The sequence below is a fragment of the Lissotriton helveticus genome, chromosome 12 (assembly GCF_964261635.1).
Source record: "Lissotriton helveticus chromosome 12, aLisHel1.1, whole genome shotgun sequence".
In the NCBI taxonomy this organism is placed as follows: Eukaryota; Metazoa; Chordata; class Amphibia; order Caudata; family Salamandridae; genus Lissotriton; species Lissotriton helveticus.
Window position 1 is genome coordinate 424,007,454 of NC_136073.1, and position 18,600 is coordinate 424,026,053.

General features: G+C 48.8%; 1 protein-coding gene across 2 annotated transcripts in view; it reads left to right on the top strand.

Moving 5' to 3' along the window:
* The window catches only part of CHD9 (chromodomain helicase DNA binding protein 9), a 2,123,706-nt gene that overhangs the window by 1,829,855 nt on the left and 275,251 nt on the right, over positions 1-18,600 (top strand). For both annotated transcript variants that reach the window (XM_078670246.1, XM_078670247.1), the window contains exon 35: positions 12,509-12,733. In XM_078670246.1, coding sequence (XP_078526372.1) covers positions 12,509-12,733 — 225 coding nt within the window. The remainder of the gene's footprint in view (positions 1-12,508; positions 12,734-18,600) is intronic.

Sequence of the window (18,600 nt, forward strand, 5' to 3'; positions counted from 1 at the left end):
AGAGCTGTACACTGGCCATACCAATGTGCTGATGCACTCTGTCTGACAGTATGGACAGCCTAGAAAGCAACTGATATCAGCTCTGCATGGGAGCTGCTTATATTCAGCTCCATTCACCACTTCCAGAGTGGAACAACGTCAGCATGAGCTGCATGATGCCACCTAGCTTGGTGAAGGAGAACTGCTCTGAAAGTTTCTGAATCCAGGCTGACTCCTGGGATTTATTCAGAAGGTGTGAAGTCTGCAGTTATAGTATCGACCAGAAAGATTGTTACCTGGTAATTTTTCATTGGGGTATTTCTGGATGCTATGGTGTGCACAATCTTTACTCCACCTCAGAGAGTTGAAGACATTCTGGGTTGATCCCGATGTTTCAGGCTCACTCTTTGATCTTTGTGAGGATGGCTCTGAGGCTTTTTGATCTTGTGTATCCTCCTTGTCCACAATGTTAGGTGAGAAATGCAGAACCAGCAATTCAACCTCAGTATCTGGGATGTCTCTCTGACTTCATTCGCGTCTCAAGGAGTAGATGGTTATAGATTTGCAGTAGTGGCTCTCTGATTCAGACTGAATTTTGGTAGGCCACTCTCCCTTTGCCACCTAAATCTCAGTTGTGACTGATGCGTTGCTGAATGTCACCTAGCAAAGGGGAGAGGCCTCTGGCGAAGAGCTATCAATATATCAATCTTCTTGTACTTCAAGTGTCAATCTTGCCCTAGAGGTCTTCCTGCCGTCCATCAAGGGAAGATTGGTGCAGCTTCTCATGATAGATGCTAATGCCATGTGGTATTGCACCAAGCAGGTGGTTGGAACAGCCACACATCTTCATAATCATCAACCACCGAGCAGGATCCCTGAACGCCTAAGCAGACTGGGGGATCCCAAGAGTGTTCTCACCCTGAGGAGGTTTAAGGTTTCTTTACTTACAGGAGGAAAGGGAGGGGATTGGGGGTGACGGAGAACTGCTGGAACTATTTACCATTGCTGGGACTGAGCAGTGTCACCAATTTTGCTTGCTTGAGTTTACTACAAGGCTCTCATTAGGAGACGCATACAGCTGGAATAGAGCATGGGACTGCTGTGGGCCTCCTCACCTATATCTCTCCTTCCTCTGGGTCTTTAGAAGATCAAGAAGGACCAGGCCCTAATTAGCTTGATTGTCACAGACAGGGCCTTAAGTTTGGTATTCAGAGCTTCTGAGCCTGAGCATTTATCATCTGATTAGGCTTTCGCTTCAGGGGGACCTCTGTCCTAGTAGGACAGTCATGTACGCAAATCTCCACAACGTACACCTTCATGTGTGAAGAATGACTGCAGCTTAACGCATTGCTGACCAAGTTGACCGATATCATACTTGCTGCCAGATGCACCTCCCTAAAGTCCATCTACGGGTGACTCTGAGACAAATGTCTTCCAGAGACACTGAACCTTTGTAAGCCAAACTGTCTGCTGATCTTTTGTTTGTGCTATCCATAGTCCAGCAAGGCCTTGCAGTGGAAACAGTCAAAGGTTATTTGTTGGCCTTTTTATGTTTACTGGATCAACCGTCCTTATTTAAGTCACTGGTGGTGATGAGTTTCAGAGCAGGTTAAATACATCATTTTCCTCCTGAACCATTTGCAGTGACCCAATGGGACCTTTATCTGGTTTTGACATTATTTATGAGTACACCCTTTGAGTCTTTGCACTGCTGCTTCTGAAGGCTAGTGACACTAAAGAGTTTTATTAGAACCATGCTTTTTGCATGCCATATGTGCAACCTGCAACTGCCCTACACTACTGTCTTACTGGACACGGTGTTGAGGGGCCTTGTAGATTTCATCCTTCAAGTTGTTACAATCTTTCTGCTTGCCTCCATTTTTCATCCCACTTCATCTATCGAAAGAAGAGTAGAACCTCTATTGCCTTGAAAGAGGAGAGCATTGAGCTTTTACATCAACTGGACAAAGGATCATCGGTTAGACCATCTGTGCTTTGTCAGCTTCTCAGGTGCAAAGTTTTGCATATTGATGCCTGTTAAATGGATAGTTGTCTACATTAAGATGGACAAAAACATTCATCAGACTCGAGAACCATTGCCACCAGGCCTGAGGCAACTAGAGTGGAGTTTGCTAGAGGAGTTCCTGTACTTGACATCTGGCAGGCTATATCGTGGACATCTTTGCATGCGTTAACGAAGCACTACTGCCTTGACATCCAGGTCAGATGTGAGGGTCACTGTGCTTTCTAGCTCCTGCAGGACGTTTTGGTCTTAGTCCTCTCCTACACCCTCCACCTTTGGTAGGTACTGTTTTGGTGTCTATTCTAGAGGTGACAGCTCTGCGGTTAGAAGTATCCATCAGAACACATTTCTAGCAAATACTGTATAGAACAACAGATTCCTCAGTGGCCCACTTCCCTTCCTGTCCCCTAAAGTGGACTTCTAGTTATAAATTAGGTCCATGATAGTTTCTGTGCTCTGTCCTGCTTTTCAATCTGTTATTGACACTCCGCGTCTAAGGGTGCACAATGTTCTGTTGTAAATTGACTTCTTGATGGATACTTTTAACTGCAGATTCCTCACCTTAGTATACTTTTCAGTCGTCATATTAGATCCAGAAACTTATCTTTAGCAGTACTGTTGCATCCCACTAGGTTGCACGGCGCAGCTCTGCATTGGCTCTGTACCGCCCTGTAAACAGCAAAGTGGAGCAGCATATAAGTGCCACACCTGCATGCAGGCATCAATTCCTTTTTGTCCGTGCCTTCTTACTTGATACGGAGCTCACCCCAAATCTAGTTCGTTTTCCGACATCTCCTAATGCTAATTCCAGTCTACTAGGAAATAAAGCCCCAGCCCACAATGACAGACATCAAACCATGGCAGGACTGCAGAAAGTAGATGTAGGGCATGGAACCACATGAGGTGTGTCTGGTATCTGGGCAGAGGCCATTATTTGAAGTTAGTTATCAAACGTGCAGTCATGCACCCCGAGGCCCCAAGGACTGGGAGGTGCAGCTACACGTCCATGAACACAAGTTGTTTCTCTCACGTAAGCCCTTCTGCAACACGGGGCCTCTCTCTTGTTTCTGGGGCTGCTCCTGCAAGCTTTCAGATTAGTGCTCTAAGTCCTCCAGAGAGTCAAGCTTGATATCCAAGCACAAACATATTAAAGCAAAGCGAGACTCTAACCCATTCTGCAACTCTGAACCTAAAGGGGAAAGCACTTGGGCTTAACTTTCAGTTGTACACCTTTGATGTCTCTGGTCACAGAGCGAGTCACAGACATTTTTAGCTAACATCCTGCTCCAGAGAACCTAATTGTACAGGTCACAACCAATAATGTGAATTCCAACTAATCCCAACCTCTCTGCCGGTTAGGGAGTTCAAGAGGATTGAGGCTTTTTGCAAACATATGTTTTCCTCCACCAGTCTAGCATTGGAGTCAGTAATTGTTGTTTGTTTTCTAGGTCGCTATGCACATGCCCTGTTAGACATTACCAGTGAGATCTTACTGGCTGTCTTAGAAGACCTTAGAGCCTTTTTGGCCAAGAGAATTCATGAAAGACCAGAGACAGCCAAATATGTTATCCGCACATGTTCAGATACTACTGATTGTCTGGAGACTACTGTTGTAATTTGTCAACACCTGTGGATGCTTTCATTAAAATTTTCAGGGGATGTGCAGGCCTCCATGATGGATATGCCCTTTGATGGGTCATGCCTTTTCTGTGAGAAGGCAGACTCTGTGTTGGAACATTTTAAGGATAGTAGAGCTACGACAGTTGGGCCAACTACCTTGCTTCCTTCGGGAGGCATTGATAATGGTCCTCTTTGGGCCCAGACATGATCCCTTAGATGTTTGGTTTTATTGCCCACTGTCCCTCTTAAACCTTGATTATAAAGTGTTGGCTAACAAGCTACCTCCAATTATTGGACTACTAGTACACGCATATCAATCCTGATCTATGCCCGGCCGCAGTACCTTCATTAATATCCGTAGGTTGCTACGCATGATGGAGATCATTCAATGCGAAGCTCGAGAGCAGGCTGCAGTGCCTTTGGATATAGGAAAAGCCTGTGACACCCTGGGGTGGGACTACTTACTAGCGTCTCCGAAGAGTATGGCTATGGGGTTGAACTACATAGGCTAGATCCATGCCCTGCATAAAAACCTAACAGCGAGGGTGCGCTCAGGCTTAACGGTCTCTGACAGCTTGGATATCCAAAGAGGCACCAGACCGGACTGCCCGCTGTCACCACTCATATTCGCTTTGGCCATGGAACATTTGGCCTGTAGTTTACGGCTGCAGGAACAACGGGGATGAATACTGGGTCGGAGGGGATCATCATGTTGTGTCCCTTTATGCAGATGATGCACTGATAAATCTGAGAGATGCAACCACGCCACTCCCGGCCCTGATGACATTGCTGGAGGACTTTGGTGAGGTGTATGGCCTTTGGGTATAATGGACCAAATCATGCCTGTATCCACTGACCCCAGTCCCTGAACTGGAGCGACGGCCCTCGCGGGATGCTGATTGCAGTAGTACTGTACCACATTTAAGCATCTGGGTGTGCAAATCTATCACGCCCTCAATTACCTCAAAGAGGTTAATATTAAAAAGGCACTGGTTGGAGTCTGCAAATCCCTTCCTTTTTGGGCATCTTAACCACTGTCCCTGGTGGTGTATGTCAATTTATAAAATTCTTATATTTCTTTGCAACCCTTTCACTGTAGCACCCCAGACCCATTGTTAGGGAACTGCATGGTGTTCTCTAGGGACTCATATGTGTTAGAGGGGGGGGGGTGAGAGAGGACGGGTGGCGTTACTGGAGCTGCGGAGACCGCAAACTGAGGGAGGATTGGGTGCCCCTGATTACGAATGGTACCATGCAGTGGCACAATTACGATGGCCGATGCGATGGCTGGGCACAGAGGCTTTCCCGGAGAGGGTGACCATCACAAGAACCTTTGGAAATGACCAAATATATACATGGATATCAACCATAGGAGCCCGGCCACAGAAGGAGTTGCGTCAGATGAGGGTTGCCACTTAAGCTGTACCCGCTATGTGAATGGGCCGGGGACCCAACTGCCCTATTCACCCCTTATTCCGATATTCTTCAAGAGGTGGCTAGACTGTTTAACTTAGCACCATGGAAGGTTGCTGAGATGCTTGTCCTTGAGGACCTATATCAAGAAGGGTGGCCATAATGTCCTGTGAAGATGTGATGAATCTATATGAGGTGGTGGGCCACTTTTTGACCTACTGTGCGATTCAACACTTGGGGCGCCAATAAGAACAAGCCTCCTCAATCCCTGCTTTGGCATGCCCCGTTATCCTATTGGGGTACACAATGCTCCGTCATTGTCCTTTACACTGCACTGCAATCCACTGCACAAGGGAACACTGGGGGAGCGTGAGACTGGTGGAATATAGTTTTATCCAAACCACTAACAGACAAACAATTGTTAAGAGGGTGTCCTGCAACCCGAGATTTCGGCTCACACAGTTTACCTTTGTACACCAAACATATCTCGCCCACACCGCATTAAAAGCATGTACCCAGGGGCATACTCGAAATTCAGGACCCCAGATGCCAGTTCTTACCATATGATGTGGCAGTGTACAGTATTTCATTGCACTTGGGGAGAGAGAACTGAAATCCCAGCAGACATTATAAATTATACGTTTTCGCTCACCCCCAAATCTTGCGTGCTGGGGATTTGACCTAAAGCGAAGGGAGACTAATATATGCACATGCTTATTGACCTTGCCTTAATACTCTCTTGGTAGTTTGGTCTGTCCTGTTCCCATGATGCACTGGGCCAGGGTCAGACTAATTTGCATGTAGCCAGGTTCTGAACTGGGATGGTGCAGTGAGCTAAAAAACGGTGATGGATCAAGCCCTGATCTTTTGACTGGGTAGGAGTGTTCTGCTTAATTCAGATACTCTGTCCATCACCACCCCCCTTTTTGAATCGTTTTAGCCACCACAAGTGTGGAAGGGTATGCTCAGATGTGAGTCCCTTGCTCACTGCACCATCAGGATTCAAGCAAGCCGGGCTGAAGACGGCTGTAATGCCAGAAACCGGTCCCCGGAAGCTTGTTTCCTTTCCAGTGAAGAATTGGCTTGGTAGTTTGGTCTGCCCTGTTCCCATGATGCACTGGGCCAGGGTCAGACTAATTTGCATGTAGCCAGGTTCTGAACTGGGATGGTGCAGTGAGCTAAAAAACGGTGATGGATCAAGCCCTGATCTTTTGACTGGGTAGGAGTGTTCTGCTTAATTCAGATACTCTGTCCATCACCACCCCCCCTTTTTGAATCGTTAATTCTCATTAAGCGCCAAATGCTATGACATTGAAGGCGAACACAGTCCCAGATATCAAGAGATGGTTGAGAACACTCCTGACATTAGCACGTTCTGAGTCAGATGTGTTCGCGAGGTTATGCCTCGGGGGGGGGACATAGTAGACTGGGGATGCTGGGACACATATGTTAAGAAAAGAGAAGCCAAGAATGATGACCACCCTCCCTGAATCCAGTGTACCCCCCTCACTGCTCACAAAAGACTTGTCATAGGTTGGTGTTGGGGATGGTTTAGCAGTAGGTGACTGAACAGGTAACTATCCATACCTTGCCGAATATGCCCATCCCACTCAGGGTGTGACCACAGCTCCTTTAAATTAATACATGCTGGTCCAGGGGCGCAGGCAACATGAGAGTGAGTATACAGGATCAGCCATTAATGTATGTGTTGTTTTATTTTAGCACAGAGCTGTTTCAATGCATGTGAGTTGTCAAACCAATAGACACCCACTCGATCTCCTTTGTCTAGGTCGCCTACTGACGCTAGAAATGTATATGAACAATAGGATGATTCCACTGTATGTGTTGTAGTTTTTGCATGTTTCTTCACCAGCAGGTTTGGTCACTCAAGGGACTGACGACGATGTATATATCTGATAGAGACTACTAGCCGCAGGTTCCTTAAGGTAGAATTATCCCCAGGCGTGAGACTGGATCCGGAAAACTTTTTGCCACAGCATTCCTGCGCGCTGAGGGGACGGCACCCAGTGACTCCGCCCTGACGTCATCCGTGACGTCAGCGAGGACACATAAGTCCCACCCTGGCGCGCCTACGTCAGTTTTTTTCTCTTTTCCGCTGGCAACACGGATCCGGATTGTCCTCGCTTGTTTTCGGGCCTTCTTTGCTTTTTCATGCTTTAGCGTTGGTGGAACAGTGTGCAAATGCCTAAAGGCTTAAAGACATGTACCTCTTGTGCACGTCCCATGTCGGCGACGGACCCTCACCCGATTTGCATGTGGTGCCTGGACGAGCACCATGACTCGACGGATTGCAAAGCCTGTCAGCACCTTAAACCTAAGTCACGGCGGAAGCGCTGGATGAAATTGCTGTCGACCCATTTGTTCGGGTCGGTGTCGTCCCAGCGTCCGTCCCCTGCCTCGGAAGGAAGGAGCCGCCGGTTCTGTCCGCGACATCGTCCATCACCACGGCTCCAAGGGCATTGTTCGCCGACTGGTATGTCCTTCAGTTTGTCTCCGAGGCCTTGTCCTCCTTCAGCGGTGGGCGCCGCCTCCCCTAGGGACGTGCCCCCCCCCTGTTGCCTCCTTACCAGCCGTTTCCTGGCATTGGGCCCAAATGACAGCCTACGCGGCGGCTCTGCAGGGTTGTCTGGCCCCTCCTCCACCTCCTGAGACGGCCGCGGATCCCTTGCTTCGTGCTGGGACTGCCGCGGAGTCACCGGCAGCTCGGGCCCTGGGGCTGAAGTTTCTGCTTAAGGTTGTAGGAGGGCGGGGTCGTTGAGGTGTAGTCCTTCGAGACTCCCCTCTTCGGCGCCTGGCGTCCCTGCCTCGCCGCAAATCCCTACAGGGCTCCCTGTGGTGTCACAGGAGATCGCCGGGACTCAGGGCTTGCCCCCGAGTCCCCCACGGTCCTCTGAGCAGACGGCTGCCTCGCCGTATCCGCGGGAGTCACGAGTGGAGGCTAGGACCTGGGGTGCTTTTTCGAGTCTCTCTCAGTCCTCAACTTGAGCGGCTGCCCGTCTGAGGCCGAGCCGGCGCCTTTTCGGCACCGCTCCTTCGCCGACCCGCCCCATTCTCCTGGGGAGCACATGGTGGCAGAGGTCGACCCAGCGCCGCAAATACCCACTCCAGCGCCGATCGACATCGATCAAGCACCGGTGGCGGACTCTACGGAGCCATGCTGGCGTCTGGTTCTTGATTGATCTCCTGAGGTTCCTTCCTCTCCTGAGGTCTGTCATATGTTGGTGTCTTCCTCCCCGGAGACAGGGTGCTGCATTGTTGCCTTTTCACCGGCATCTTCCGGGGAGGGCTCCTCGCCGTCCCCACGGCCTAAATCCTCGAACCCTTCTTTCCGTGGCTCGCGGCTGTCTTTTCCACCGGCCTCTCTGCCTTCCCATGGGGCCCCTCAGGTTCCCCATTCATCTGTGGATCCCCCACTATTCTGGGGCTGGCCGCTTCCACCTGGACTTGGGGACGGATGGCTCAGTCTGCAGCAGTCGCCCGCGGAGGAATTACTTTCTCCTCCGCGACACCCTACTGAGGCCAGTGTTGCCTTTGTTCGAGCTATTTCCACAGCCTCTGGTATTCTGCGGATGGGTGAGCCTGTCACTCCATTTCCTAAGGATAACCTTTTGGAAGTTCTCCACCAGGCCGACGCTCCATAATTCTCTTCTGGGTGCTTGGGGGCGCCCTGCCACGGGTGATCCGGTGCCTCAGCCGCTCCTGCATTGCCACCGTCTGGCTCCGCACGACCCTGTCTGCCTTTCCTTCCACCCTTCTACTCAAGGTTCTCTTCTACGGACGGCTTTTCCGTCCTTGCCTGTGGTGTGGTTTCCTCTGTCTGGGGAGGCCCGGTGGCTAGATTCATTGGGCGTAACGTCTTAGCTTCTTGAAGTGCTGCCTTGCGGGCGCTCAACACTCTGTCTGTTTTGGCTAGGGCTACTTCCAGCCTGTGGGACTCTGTGGCGTTCCTTCTTTCTCATGTCTATCATGAGGGTGCCCGTGCTGATCTGCCGGGCCATGTGTTGGATGATGGGGAGTTGGCCGCGTTTATTCTTCGTGCGACCTTGGATGTTGCCGATGCTCTCTGCCGTGCTTTGGCCACCTCTGTGGCTCTCTGTCGCCATGCTTGGCCTCGTGATGCTGTTTTTCCTGAAAATATTAGGGAGCGTCAGGTTTACCTGCCCTTTGACGGGGTCCTTCTGTTTAACACTCATGCGGACTCCGACATTCAGCGTCTTCTTGCGGAGCTCTGTCCCCCTCCTCCTCCTCATTAGGCTGGTTAGTCGATCCTCCGGGACTTGATGGGAGGTGTTATCCCATTTGCTCCTGGAATCTGGTGTTTGGAGTGACCGTTACACTTTCTGTGTTGTTTGCTGTGCCTCCGGAGGTCGCTTGGTTGACCCCTCTCTTCAGTTGGCTGCTGGTTCAGCCCCTGTTTGGCAAGAGCGTACTTTTTGGCTGATTACTAATCCTTCTGTGGTTTCTGCTGCAGGTTTTATGGTTTTGTTCTCTGATGCGGGATTTTCTTCCCTAAGAGTGGTTCCCATAATTTCTTTGGGACGTGTCATACCCTAAGTGGGGTACTTGTAGCTATTGTATAGCTCTGTCTTTCGATGGGAGGGTGTGGACTCCTCTTTGCGGGTTCTTCGCCCTTCCTGGTGTTGCTGTATCCCACTGGTGCGGCTTTTTGTTCGTGGCTTTGCCATATACGGCATTGTGCTGCAGTGTTTTTGCCCTTTTGTCCGCCGTTTGGCTTGGCCCTCTGTCTCGTGTTCCAGAAGGGATTCTTTCCTATGTTGACGGCTTGGTCCGTCTTACTTGTTTCTCCTCTTATTTTCCGGCTGGTCGTACTTCTGCTTGGATCAGCTCTGTCCGGAGCGGTCTTCTTCTGGGGTCATTCGGGATTTGTTTTCTGGCCTTGCCCTCGTTTTGAGCCTGGCGTAGTCTGGGCGTTTTGTTTGGTGGTGCTTGTCAGCCGTCAGCTGCGTCTACCTGCTCTTCTGGTCTGCGGCCGGGGGCCTTGGCGTGGGCCCTGGCGCCCCTACTTCTTGTTCAGCTGGAGCCTTGTGAGACTGCGTTTTTCTTTCGCGCCCGCCCCTCTTGTCAGAGGCACCGTTCTGTCTTGGCTGTCTACTTCAAGCTGTGATAGGTCAGGCTGTCCTCTGCACTGTATGTGTTTTCCAATGGAGGCCTTTTTCTTCGTTTCTACTTTTTCTCCTTGGAGTCTTGGGGTAGTCCTCTTCCCCGGTACTCCGCTGCGCTGCCTGTACCTCTGGGGCTTCTGGCAGGGGTCTCTAGTACCTTGACTGGGCTTGGAGTGCACTGGCTCCTTTCCACCTTGTCCATGCTTCCTCCTGCTTGGTGGGGCTGGGCTGCCTCTCTTGTCTTCATAACACATCCCCTGTGGGGTTGGTGTTCCTCCACGATGGCGAGGTCTCTTCTGATTGGAGTGGGGTGGAGGGGACTGGGATATTCTCTCTGTCCCTGTGACTCAGCCCCTATTGGGGCTCTGTGTTGTTCAGGCTGGGGAGGCCCTTTCGCAGACCCTCCTTCCCCTTGGGTATGGCCATGGTATCTATTCTACGTTAAGGAATCTGCAGCTAGTAGTCTCTATCAGATGTACGAGTTACTTATCTTTGGTAACGTTGTATCTGGTAGAGACGATTCTAGCCGCATATTCCTTAACGCCCGCCCTTCCTCCCCGTCCTGCGAGGGCCTTTCCTTGGTCTTCTGCACTCGCCTGCCTCCGAGTGGTTGTCTCCTGCGAGTGCCTTTTCTTACTCCCTCCCTAGGGGGATGCTCGTCTTGTTGTTTGCTCCATTCCTTCCTTTATGGTGATTGGTTGATTGTTTCAAGAGTACTCCTGCACCCTGGTCTCCAGGGTGAGGTTGCTCTTGTCCTTCTTCCTTTAATTGCTTGCACTTGTGGCTCCTTTGCAGTCCTTAGAGTTGAGGTCTCTTGGCCGGGTCTCGACCCATAGCTCTTTGGGAGATGTCTCTCCTTGCTGGTGTTGTCTGGGGTGACTTGTCGTTGCTCTTTCGTTCTGGCATTGGCGCCCTTCTCTGTTCTGGGCGGGGGTGGCAGGCTTATTCGTCTGCTGTGCAATTTTTCACATGCTTTCTGCCCCCGGGGAGGCTGTTGTAATTGTTTGCAGGCTTGCTTTGCAGTAGCTGTGCTCTGTTCTTTCCTTCATGGACTTTTAGTGCATAATACCTGGCACTACTCCGGATGGTGCTGTTCCTCACCATTCGTTTCTTTTCTGTCTGTTCAACTGATTATTTCGCACACTGTTCCGTATTCTCACAGTTTTTTTGTTTGTGATGGCTCCGCGTTGTGGGGAGGAAAAGTTCTCAGAAGAAAACTGAAGTAGGCGCGCCGGGGTGGGACTTATGTGTCCTCGCTGAGGCGGACGACGTCAGGGCGGAGTCACGTTGTGCCGTCTCCCCGGCGCGCAGGGATGCTGTGGCAATAAGTTTTCCGGATCCAGTCTCAACCTGGGGATAGTTCTACGTTAAGTAATCTGTAGCTAGCTAGAATTGTCTCTACCAAATACATCGTTACCAAAGGTGAGTAACTTGTGCGTCAATAAGATTCCTTACCCTGTACTGATGTTCCAATCTCAAATACATTTTTTTTAAAAGTGGTGTTGTGGCCCATTGCATGTGGGCCCCTGCCAATCCGTTTCCACACTGATTCAAAATGTTCATAGGCTTTTCGAGAGGGCTGCCATATACACCAGGAGTGTCCCAACCAATACAGCAGGGATCCCAGTCCTTTTGAGGCAGTGGCCACGGGTTTTGTATGCAGCTCATGTGCCAATGAAGACCTCAATCCTCCCATTCCCCTTCCCCTGTCACAACAGCCTCCAAATTGCTTTAGTTTGCCATTATTGGCACATGCTCATCCAGTAGGGAGTAGGATCTATCATTTCCTCCCAGGGTGATGATCCATCATGTCCAATAGATGGTTCTTAACATCTTTAAACATGGCTATGCCTGGCCTATTCTTTTTGCACCATCAAATAATCCCCCCACATCGGAGTGAATTTCCCACAAGCATCTGTCCATTCTACTGCAAGAGGTTCAAGTGTTTCTCTCAAAGGGACAGAGGCAAGCTTGAAAGATTAAGTTCTCTTTTTCACCTTCATGACTAAGGTGGAGGGACGAAGTCAGTTGATAGAGCCAACTATGCTGTCACGACCAGGTGATCCCTTTTTGCCTGGGCGGTTCTCCTTGGCAACATAGTATGGCCAGGTGGGTAGTGAGATTTCACAGATAAAAAAAATGTGCAGATAATCTACATTATTCCTCTTGAGCTATGTTTTAGAAGGTAAATAACTACATCCTATGTTGTGCTCAGTTGAAATTGTTTTGTACTTATTTAGAAAATAGTGTGTTGATCTTTGATAAAAAATGAAAAATGCTCTTTTTTAACCTGGAGAAGAAGTCATGACATTTCTTTCTTTTGCTTCAGGACAGAGTTGTTATTAATCGATTAGATAGCATATGCCAGGCAGTATTAAAGGGAAAATGGCCTTCTACAAGAAGAAGTTATGACAACAATAATGTTGCCTCTTTCTACACTACGAAACTCTTGGATAGTCCTGGTGGTGCGGCTGAATGTAGTGATTCCAGTGCACCGACACCTGGAAGCATCTGTGTGAAAGAAGAGCGTGATCTATCGCCACAGATGTCAAAGGTGAAGAAGCATGTACGAAAAAAGGAGTTTACAGTGAAAATCAATGACGTATGTTTATTTTTATTGCTCTAGGACCTGGTTGCAGTGTGCGGCATGGTTTTCCTGCAAGTGGCTGCTGCTTACACTCTCAGATACTTCCTTCGTACACTGATTTTTGAGTACCTTAATCTATCACTTTTTTGGGTACTCCACGGTTGTCATAATAACCTGTTAAAGGGTTCATCAATTGAGAGAAATATGTATTGTTTTGAGACCTTACTGATACAAGCCTTCTTAACAGTCTGTTTTTTTCCAGTTTCTAACCATTGAGAACCTTTTTGACCTTCTTTAAATAAATGTCTTTTTAGTGCATTTGGTTGTTTTGAGCATTTGGCATGCCCTGATCCAAATAGCACTGATTAGTTACCATGCATCTTGGGAATGTAGGACATTTAGAAAACATTTTAACATTTGCAGACTTTTCCTATTACATGTGCCATTTTATTGTTACAGACAACACAGAAAGATATGTTTAGTATGGCATCCCTATGTTTATCTGTGTCACCACTCCTTTGTTTTAAGCGTTGCTGGTTCAAAACTGCTGTGGGTGATATGTGGTGTGTCTTGGTAAAAATATTATGCCTTTAAAAGAAAAATGTCCTAACTTTCGTAACATAAAGATTCAATTCTATTAAGGACTCTGAGGCGAGGATAATGCATTCTTTATTCACTTTATTTTTAGAGCAGCCATGTTCACATATCAATACGAGCTACCTTTCCCATGAGCCAGCAGGAAAGGAAACGAAAACATGTAGCCAATAATAACATCACCAGTCCTTTCTCCATATCTAGGCTCCCTCTTTATACGCACATCCAGGATCTTTTCAATTCCGCACATTATTTTTGTTTGGATGTATGACTACCTAGAAGAATGAATAGGCTTAATATAATCTTTCTTGTAAAGTGCATAACCAAACTACTACCTCCACTGAATTTGCTTAATCTTTACACTGGTTTTATGCAAGCAATAATAAGCATCATAGAAGAACAACATATAATATAAAAAAAACAAATAAGCCACCCAAACTCTGGATCTGAAAAAACACATAGTGGTAGATTCCTTTTCTTAGAATTACCCCCAGGCGTCAGACTGGATCAGGAAAGTTTTCGTCAGCAGTACCCCTGCTCGTCGAAAGGTGGCGTTGTGCGGCTCTGCGTCCGTCGTTGGCGCCGTAGTCAATGAGATGACGGTGTGGCAGCTACTTAGACACCGCGCTCGCACACTGACGTCATTCTTTCTTTTTCCGCACCAGCAAGCGCAGATCCGGAGAGAGCGGTACCCCCAGTCAATTTTTGACTGAGCATTTTCGAGGCCTTTTGTCTCCATTCTTTTGAGTCAATTGACTGATGGTGTCGTAGGAATGCCCGGCTTTAAGAACTGCGGTGACTGTTACCGCATGATGTCTGTGACGGACCCGCATTGTGTGTGTCTCTACTGCCTGGGGCACGACCACGACCCCCAGTCGTGCTCCTACTGCCGGGCCATGGGGCCGAAAACTTTGCTGGAGTGGTCCCGAAAGTTGCTGGAAGCCCGGCAGTCTGCTCCGTGCCACTCAAGGTGCCAGGACCCTGGGAGGTCGAGGGACTGGTCGCGGAGTCGTCACCATCGTTCATCTGGATCTAAGTCTTCACACTCGGGGTCAGGTAAGTCGAAGCATTCCAAGAAGAAGTCGGAGAAGGAGTAGTTTCCTACCTGTATCTCCAGTTCTGTATTAGGGGTATCCCTGTGATAGTCATAATCATCTGAATAGTCCCGCCCATGTGCGTGGACCCCGGAGCACTTCATTAGATGTATTCTCTTAAGTTGTCCTCTTCTGCAGTCCTGCATAGACACTTCACAGATTTTTAAAAAAACAATAATGCAGTCTAAAAACAACTAGGCTACGCTCCTGAAGTGAAAAAGATAGCCAGGTAACAGTTAAATTTAACTATTTTACTGAGCTTCACACATAGAGAAACTCCCCTTCACAAAGATCCTTTTTTCAGGTAAGAAATGAAGGGTTGGACAGACATGCCCCATTGGCTGCTATTGTGTGTCTGTAAATGGATACCGTGCCTTTAAGAATCCTTCCAGACACCCTCTGTATCCCATGATGTACAGCCAAAGGCTAGTTACTTTCAGTTCTTTTTGAAGGCATATAAAGCAATGCCTGCTGAATTCTGTATATAACTGTTTCATCCACCGGGGAGGAGGGCGGGTTGCTTATGACTATCACAGAGATACCTCTACTTCAGAACTGGAGTTACAGGGAAGAAACTACTCCTTCTGTAGTAGGGGATCTCAGTGTATAGTCATAATCATGTGAATAGAATAGCAAGCCCATCCCCAAACAGCAAACCCCAGCGGTGGAAGAAACAAACAGACCCACTATTGTGCAAATAGATTCCTCAGTGAAGCCTGCCCAACCTGAGCATCTGCCCTCCCATCAGAGTCCAGGCAGTAGTGTTTAGTAAAGGTATGGACTGACTTCCAAGTGGCAGCCTTGTACAGATTTCTGCAATAGGGACGTTAGGGAGTAAAGCCACTGTAGCAGCTTTACCTCTGGTAGTGTGAGCCTTCGGCTTACTAACTAGAGTCTTGGTGCCTTTCTGATAACACAAGTGAATACAGGACACGATCCACCTGGAGATGGATTGCTTGGAGGTAGTAAGACCAGTCCTGACAGAGCCATAGTTAACAAACAACCGATCTAGAAATCTCCTTGGTCTTATCTAAGTAGAACTTCAACACCCTTCTAACTTCGAGAGAATGAAGGGATCTCTCAGCAGGAGAGGAAGGATGCTGAGAAAATGTGGGTAAAGAAATCGTTTGATTCACATGAAATTCTGACACTACTTTTGGAAGGAACTTAAACTTTATAAATAAATAAATGAGTTCTCATGACTACCTTAGAAGAATAAAACACTGTGTAAGGCTCTTGACAACAGAGAGCCTGGATTTCACTCACTCTGCGATCCGATATGGCTACAAGGAATGCTGCCTTCCAGGACAGATGCTGGAGAGAAGCCTTATGAGTGGGCTCAAAAGGCTCCTGCATCAGTCTAGAAAGCACCACATTAAGCTCCCACGGAGGTGAAGGACGCCTAATGGGAGGAAACACTTTCTTCAAACCTTCCAGAGAATCTTTGATGACTGGGAGTTGGAAAAAGGAAGTTTGTGAAGGACATTTCCTATATGCAGTTAAAGCTGCTAGGTGAAATTTAATGGAATGAAAATTCAGGCCAGATTGAGCCAAATGCAGCAAATAAGGAAAAATTACATCCTCCTTGCTGGAGGTAGGATTTGCATTCTTAGAGGCACACCAAATGCAAAATCTCTTCCATTTATATGCGTAGGAAGTCTTTGTAGATAGTCTTTTCGCTTCTTTTAATATCTCCATACAGTTCTGAGGGAGATTTAAATGTCCTTACTGCACTAGCTCAGGAGCCATGCTGCCAAATTCAACGACGAGAGGTTAGGTTGCACCGACTGCCCTCTGAACTTCGTGAGAAAGTCCGGCCGACACGGAAGTCGAAGGTGCAGCAGGAGAGACCGGTGTAGTAGATCGGTGAACCACCACTGATGGAGCCACTCCGGAGCAATGAGGATCATCTTGGCCCGTGATTGCGAAAGTTTGATCAACACTGTCTGGATCAGGGGAATGGGTGGAAAAGCGGAGAGAAAGCTGTTCGACCAGTTGATCCACAGTGCATTCCCCAGCGTCCCTGGTTGGTAGAACCTGGAAGCGAAGTCGCAGCATTTTCTGTTTTCCGTGGTGGCAAACAGATCGACCTCCGGAGTTCCCCATCTTTCGAATATTTCTTGCACCACATCGTTGTTTAAGACCCACTCGTGATTTTCGAGAACGAATCTGCTGAGAGCGTTTGCTTGAGCATTTTGCACACCCAGGAGGTGAGTCGCTGTGATGGTCAAGTCCCTGGCCAGAAGCCAATGCCAGATCGTCTGGGCCTCCCAAGACAATGGGCGAGAGTGGAACCCCCCTGCTTGTTGAGATAGAACATCGTTGATGTGTCTGCTGTCTGTACAAGCAGGGAACTGGTGCAAAAGGAAGGCTGGAAGGCTTTCAGTGTCAAGTGAACAGCTCGATGTTCCAGGAAGTCGATGTGATACGTGGACTCCTTAAAGGACCACCTGCCCTGTATCTGTAGGTGACCCGAATGTGCACCCCAGCCGTGGAGAGACTCATCTGTCACGATGGTCTGCGTTGGAATCTCCTTGTAGAGACTGGATGACTCTGGATGGCTTGCTGTGACAACATAACCCTGTCCTCCCAACTCCCCTCTTTCTGGTTCCACTGACCCTCCAAACATTCCTACAGAGGCCGCATTCGGTGGCGTGTATGAGGAGTAAGAAAAATGCACGAGTCCATGGAGCCCAGGAGAGAGGACACCTTCCTCACCGTCGGTAAGGGTCTGGTCATGAGAGTCTGATCCTTCCGAAGGATTGATAAGCGTCTCTCCACCGAAGGACACATGCTTGCCTTGCGAGTATCGTTGGAGGCTCCCAGATTCTGCAGACACTGGACAGGAGTCGGGACAGACTTTGAGAGATTGATGTGTAGACCCAAGTGATTCAGCAGAACGTACGTCCTGTTGAAATGCAGTTGTGCTTCCTGAAACGTGGCTGCCTTGATGAGCCAGTCGTCCAGGTATGGATAGACGAACACCTTGCTCTTCCGGAGGTGTGCTGCGACTACTGCCATGCTTTTTGAAAAAGTCCTGGGCGCTAACTTAAGGCCGAAGGGAAGCACTGCCTATTGTTAGTGATTGGTGCCGATCAGGAACCATAGGAACTTGAGATGTTTCCTTGCTATGGGCACATGAAAATATGCGTCTTGCAGATCTATTGGGCATAGCCAATAGATGCAGCTGAGGGTAGATTTGATGCAGAGATAACATGCAGAACTTTTCCCTGCGGATCCATTTGTTCGCTTGCCGCAAGTCGAGAATGGGTCTGAATTTGTTCTTATCCTTCTTGCGTACGAAAAAGAATCTGGAATATAGACCTTGTCCCCTCTGCGTAGGAGGATCCAGTTCTGTCGCTTTTTTCCTGAGCAGGGTATCGGCCTCCACCTGAAATCGATGGAGGGGGGCTGGTGAAACATACAGTATCCATTGCGAACAATATTCAGCACCCAACTGTCCCGCGTTATCTTTTTCCACTCTACCAGATCATTTTGAATGCTTCCCCCCACCGCAGTGGGCAACAGAAGAGGGGGGAAGTAACCCTTCAGGGCTTGAGACCCGCTGGGGCCTTGTTCCCTGGTGTCGACTGCTGGTTAGACCTTCCTCTCGACTGGTGTCTCTGAACTGGCTAAAATGACCGTTGCAACTGTTGCTGCTGTGCAGACTGACTACCCTGCCCACGCTGGAATCGCTGAGAGGAATAACGCCATTGAAAAGGGCAGAAATTCCTACGCTGCTTGTTGAGTACCTCCTAGAAATCCTCCGGTTTGCCCCTAGGTAGGTTTATGAACTGTTGAAGAGACTCCCACAAGGAACGGTCGTAACGGCCCAGCATGGCAGTAGAGCTAGGCGCCTTCATTGATGTGGCTGCAGTGTTGCAGACTTTTCTCCCCACAGAGCCCAGCTTACGGCTTCCCTTTGGGTGGGGGGGGGGCTCCGCCCGAAGGAATGCAGGGTCAGAGTCCAGGGGACAGTATTTCTTCTGGATCCTCGAAGGCGCAGATTTTACGTAGGCAGGCGTAAGGAATAACTCCATTGCCAGTTCCTCCAATCCGGGTACCAAGGGAAGCAGAGGACGAGAGGTGTGCCTCTGCTGCAGTGTCTCAAAAATCACTGATGTAGTGGGAGTAGGCACAGACAAC